The sequence below is a fragment of the Hetaerina americana genome, unplaced genomic scaffold (assembly GCF_022747635.1).
Source record: "Hetaerina americana unplaced genomic scaffold, ioHetAmer1.1.p SCAF_2, whole genome shotgun sequence".
NCBI lineage: Eukaryota > Metazoa > Arthropoda > Insecta > Odonata > Calopterygidae > Hetaerina > Hetaerina americana.
This window is the reverse complement of record NW_027286763.1, coordinates 2,176,698-2,182,697: the sequence shown is the minus strand read 5'-3', so window position 1 is coordinate 2,182,697 and position 6,000 is coordinate 2,176,698. Positions and strand designations below refer to the sequence as shown.

Sequence of the window (6,000 nt, the reverse complement as noted above, 5' to 3'; positions counted from 1 at the left end):
AATCGATGGCAAATGCGACGGCGATAGCGCGCGTTGGTTAGCGCGCGGCGATATTGCGCGCGAAACGTTGGATTGAAATAGTGAAATGGAAAAATAATCCCATTAATAAGATACTGGGAATACGGACGTGGAACCCAGAAATTTACAATAAGAAGGCTATAAAAAGCCTTATTGCTTGGTGAACATGCGAATAACAACCGCTAGAAACATGTATATAGTTAGACCGGCTCGCACAGTGGGTTCCTGAGAGACGCTCGCGGAGATGCGGTATTTATCTCCTACCTCACCTACTACCCCGAAGGGAGATGATTCATTGATCCAATATAGATTAGAGGAGCAGGTAATACCATAGCTTTTTAAAAGTTGTTTAATGTGCATTTTCTCATTGACATATGACGGTAGAGTTTGATTTAAATAGGTGAGAGAACAGCTCATGACCCGTTTCATTTTGAATGATTCATTCATCAGTTCGCGTACGATATTGTCAGCAAACAATTGACTGCAACAGGTCCCTCACGGGAATCCGCGGTTGTCAGTTGAGTTAGTTAGTTAGTTAGTTTGAAAGCTTCTGAAAGTTCTGTATAATCTTCAATGAGGAAAATGTAGCGCGGAGGATCTGACGTTTGTTTCCGTTGGTTTATCTTTGGATATTCAGGATGTCACAAAAGGTAGTCTAGGCAATTTTCTTACGCTGCCAAGGCAGATTGAATTAGTAAAGTGTTTTGTATCAAGAATTGAAGTTCTTGTATGTATTTCTGTGTTTAGTGTGGCAGAGTGATACAATGACCCTGATAACTAGTGTATTAAATTACAGGCTGCTGTGGTACTTATCCTGGATGTTGGATATTCAGAATTTTTGCCTGCCGAGGAAGGGGAAAAATTTCTCCAAACGTCACGAGAATGCGCTTCAATGACTGTTCAAAGCAAGGTAGTATTCTGCCGGAAGAATATAATATGATAAACTTTTTGTTAATATCTCCTCATTTAATATTACTTTTATAATTTTTCAATAGATATTTACCAGCACAAAGGATGAACTGTGTTTGATTTTGATGGGATGTAATGATTGCCGTAAACATGATGGAGAAAGTCACGGCAGCATCAAAATTGTTGACCCATTAGGACCCCCTAGTTGGGATATGGTTCGGAAATTGAAAAGTCCCTGTACTGGTTACCATAAAGCCAATTGGATTAAAGCAGTTAACTTGGCCCTCAACGTCCTGCGAAATACACCAGGGTACGCCTAATTAGGGTTAACATTGTAACTTTGAGGTGCATGTTTACCGTAGTGATTTTTCAATTTGCTTACGAATTTAGTTTACGAGATAAAATTTCAAATACATCTGCGTAGTTATGTTTAGAATTTAAGTACAGTTGTACATTTAAATACAAATTTCATGTATGTTGCATTCCAGGAAATTCTCTGAAAAAAGAATAGCTATTTTTACTAGCAACCTAAAAATTGGTTCTCTCAACAAGGTGGTAGATTTGGAATGCGGCATTCACGACCAGGTAGTGGACTTAATATTAATGTAAGTAAATAATAACAATTTTCCATGTGCAACAACCTATCTTTATTCCCAAATTGCTTGATAAACATTTTCTATCCTCTAGAAAAGTGGTTGAGAAAATTTATTTCAAATTTAAGGAGTTCTTGCTAAAATCCCCAGGTGATCATCGTGTTTCAGTAATTACGAGAGAATAGTTTTCCTTTTCTCATCTTTTAGAATTATAAATTTATTATTAATATGCTATTTTTATAAGTGGCTGCTAATTATTACATGCCGATTGTAAGTGCTCTGTATATATCAAAACATTCGAAGCATTCTTATGTACCACAGCATCCAAGCAATTGCAGAATCATTACCAAAATAACAAGTTATGACTTAAAAATTGCAGTGTGTGCTAGTGCTAGTCCAGTGGCTAAAGCACTGGAATACTGACCGGAGGACCCGGGCTTAGTTCCAGGTGTTGCCTTTGGCCACTCTCAGCTTCACTTGAGCTGAATGATTTTTCGGGTGCCTGATCTTCTTTGGAACCACAAGTGGAGCATGGAAAGTAACTGGCCCTCCTACCCTGAAGTGTGAATTTCATGCACTATTGACCTTGGTATTGGGTGAGCTCAACCCTCCCCTATCAAACTGACCTTTGGGTTGATAACTGTGGTTTGAAAGTGAAAATTTGAAGCAAAAATTATTCACCTCTCACCATGGTTATTTATGGGTGTCTGAAGTCTACTCCTATATTTCTCAGTGTTTCCATCAACTTTGTCTGCTCTAGTTGGTTGAATGCCTTCTCAAATCCATGACATACTACAAACATCCTGATTATTTTCTATGTCCCTTTCTTCTAATGTTCTCATAATGAAATGACATCACATGTTCCTCTTCCTTTTGTTGACCAATCTTAGCATGGGCAGTTGCCTGCACAGTTTTGTAAGCATCTGTTGGGAATTCTCTGAACCGCCCTTGAAGCTAGTGAAATTAAACTTATCATCCTATAGTTCTCAGATATTGTCACTCTACTCCATTTTGGAATGGCGATCAAAATCGATATTTGAAGTCATTTGGCCAAAAATCTTTCATCTGAAATTCCTCATATTAGTCCAATAAATGAAGAACGCAGTGTATTTTTCCACTGTTCTTTAATTTGGTAAATTCCCAATGCAAGGACATCAATTTCAAATGTGAGAAAGAACGAGATAAGAAACTCGATTTTCTAGATATTGCAGTGTTGAGAAAGGGACGGGTTTTCGAATTTGCAATTTTTCGGAAAAGTACAGCCACAGACCACATTGTCCCCTTCAACTCCCGCCATCTCATCGAAAAAATTATCCACTTTTCATTTCCTGCTAAATAGACTGTTGGCCATACCTCTTTCTTAAAGTAATTTTGTGCAAGAACTAATAACAATAATAGATATTGTGATTAAAAATGGCCACAAAGAAGATTTAATGAAAAAATATTACACAGAAAATGCCCCCTCAGAAGAAACAATCTTTTGTTTAAACCAGTTAATGCGAATGAAAAAGATTACAAATGGTGTGAACTCCCTTATTATGGATTGATGTCACAAAAGAGAGCCAGCTCCTCCCTTCACCGGGGAAGAATTTCAAATACCTTTATGCAACATGAACAACTTAAAATCATTCATAAATACTGCAAAACACGAAGTGGGAAAACAAAATGAAAGTGGCATTTATAAGTTAACTTGTTAGGACTGTAGTGCTATCTACGTAGGCTAAACGGGGAGATCTTTAAAAACATGAGTGGAGGAACATAAATGCTGTTTCAGAAATTGTGACCTCACACAAGTTCACTTTGTCTAGCATCTGTGTGAAGAAAATCACGGGAGCGGTTTCCACCGGGAACTGATACACCAAATGGACAAAGGAACGAGGATGGACAAGTGAGAAGAGCTGGAAATTAGAAATAATTTGCAAAAGGTTCATTTGGTCAACAATTTATTGTTTGAATACCTCTCCCCAATCCTGGAAGTACCCCTTTCCTTGTCGGAGATACCTAACTACCCCTCCCCCCCCCGCCCCCCCACTGCAAACCCCACTTATTGCCTTTCCTGATGCTTAACACCCCTCTCCACCTTCCCGTCAACACTGATAACAACCCCACCTCTTTCCCCTCCCCCCCCCCCTCATTCCCCCCCTTTCTCACCCACCCCTTCCCCCACATGAATGGTATATAAATGGACCACAACTGACTAATTTGTACTTCATGATGACGCCTAAGTGTTGAAACTAGTAATACCAAAATGAAGAACAGCGGAAAAATACATTGTGTTCTTCATTTAATGAGCATGAACTTCCAAGAGGTTGAGCCAGAAACAATCGAATACCTCATATTAGATCAAATAATCCCTTCCTTCTATGTTTCCCAAAAAATATCATAATTCTTCAAGGGTAGTATCCATTCAGACAGCCCTTTTTGATGTCACATCCCTCATCTTTTTTCTCGTCTTAACTATCTAGTATGCCTGGACACAAGCCATCCTCACCTGTGTCATATTCCATTTCTGTTCCTAAACTATATGGCCTAATAACTGCCGTTTTCTCTCTTTTAATTGGTTGAATTTCCCTGTGCTACTCAGTCTCACCCATCCATCTCTCCACTGACCACTGTATTCCACTTCCCCACACTCTTGGGAGGTATTTGCCTTATTTGATCTGAAAAAAAAACAAATTTTTTTAATGTCCTCAGTTGGAAATAGTAAAATATCTGATGATTCTTCAACTGCTGTCTTCATCTAATCCAGGAAAAACAGGGAAATAATTGCACTAATGTTTTCATTGATGCTTTTAATATGAGGCAGAGCTGAAAGCTAAACAATGTGATTGATTTGATAATTCCAGATGAATACCAAAATCACTGAATATCCATGTCGTAGTAGTAGTAGTAGTATTTAGGGGAGGCAACCGACAGCTGAGGTCATTTGCACCATAAGGGATGGACAGGAAAGGATGAAGGGTGGAGAGAAACCCGGTGTCGGCAGCCTACTCTTTACGAAAGGCGCCAAGGGGTCCGCAGTTTAACGTCCCATCTGACGGAAGGCGTACTCACTCAACGTGCCCTCCACAAAGCACCTCAAGTAGGGATCGAGATACCCTAACTGAAAAATATTCAACACCACCGAGATTTGAACCTGGGCCCTTTGGGTGGGAAGCCAGTACGTTAGCCCCCGCACCATCTCGATCCCCATATCACTGTCTAATAAATGTAGAAAACCCACTGAAGGACAGACGAAGAACCTGTGCAAAATACCCTTACCGCCGGTACCCCACTTCAAAGTGCATGGAGTAAAGTAGAGTAGATCATCGCATTATAGCTATGACCAAAAAAAATGGTAACCCAAACATCTATGAAAGAGGGAGTTGTTTAACATATTTGTGTACCATTTCAATTTAAATATAGAGTGTGTTATTTTAGTCAGTGGAAAATTTGGTCTATGTAACTCAGACAAAAATAAATGATAACTAAATAATTTTATCTTATTTTTACAAATTATCTTTAATTGCCTAAATTTTGCCCTCCACCAATAATCTTGCTTGTGTTATATTGTTGTAAATATTTTTTTGCTAAATTTTTGTCTATTTAATTTATGTGACATTTTCAGTAAGTAATGTCTTTGTTTTTCAACAAGGTGAATTGGGTTCAAACTATTTGAGGACCTAAGTGATGCTTGTGATTCCAAAGATCATTTATTTATTAGATGACAGGATAGAATACATGGGATTGTGGGGCTCTAGTATTACATGTGCTGGCTCAAATATTATGAAATGGCAAGAGCTTAGCTTTGACATTCAATGAATTCCTAGTGCATAGGAAAAATCACCTATAGAGTCCATAATGGACAATTCCACGCACCAAGGTTCCAGCATATTATAATGATATTTTAAATTCACCACACCTAGTCAAGGTCAATGGGTTAGATGATAATGGATGGTGGGACTGATCATGTTAATCAAGAAGTTAAAGAGGGTCATCCTCACCTAGGCATGCCTTAGGCATTGACTTGCTTGTGTTCCTTTTATTTTCATCCTACTGCAACGAAAGAATCATCGACAAATAATAATATACTTTATTCATCTTATAATATTCGTATATGGTAGGTGTTGTCATTTTTCACATTTGTACAGTTTGTTACATATATTGCGACTTTTTATGGGAACATTCAGTTGTTCCTAGATAATATACTATATAGCACAATATACAATCACATAAAATATTTATATTGAAAATATTTGTATACATAGATCTAATATTCTACTCACACTAGACCTTGTAGTTTTAGGCTAGTAAAGTCGAGCTCATAACACTACATTGCGGGCTGACTTTACAGATTTTGGAAGCATATTCAACAATTTGATAGGTAGACCTTCAACTTTGTAAGTCCTGTCTAGCCTAGAGTATGGAAAATCCATATTAGACTTTGCTCTGGTGTTATGGCTGTGAACATCAGCCCTAGTGGAGTACATACTTGTATTTT

At 38.1% G+C, this 6,000-nt stretch overlaps 1 protein-coding gene across 1 annotated transcript in view; it reads left to right on the top strand.

Annotated features, from left to right (window-relative positions):
- The first annotated feature begins 557 nt into the window (after positions 1–557).
- Positions 558–6,000, top strand: part of Ku80 (X-ray repair cross-complementing protein 5 Ku80) — a 32,332-nt gene continuing 26,889 nt past the window's right edge. The window contains exons 1-4 of the mRNA XM_071584688.1: positions 558–668; positions 815–928; positions 1,014–1,237; positions 1,416–1,532. Coding sequence (XP_071440789.1) covers positions 657–668; positions 815–928; positions 1,014–1,237; positions 1,416–1,532 — 467 coding nt within the window. The 5' untranslated portion in view covers positions 558–656. The remainder of the gene's footprint in view (positions 669–814; positions 929–1,013; positions 1,238–1,415; positions 1,533–6,000) is intronic.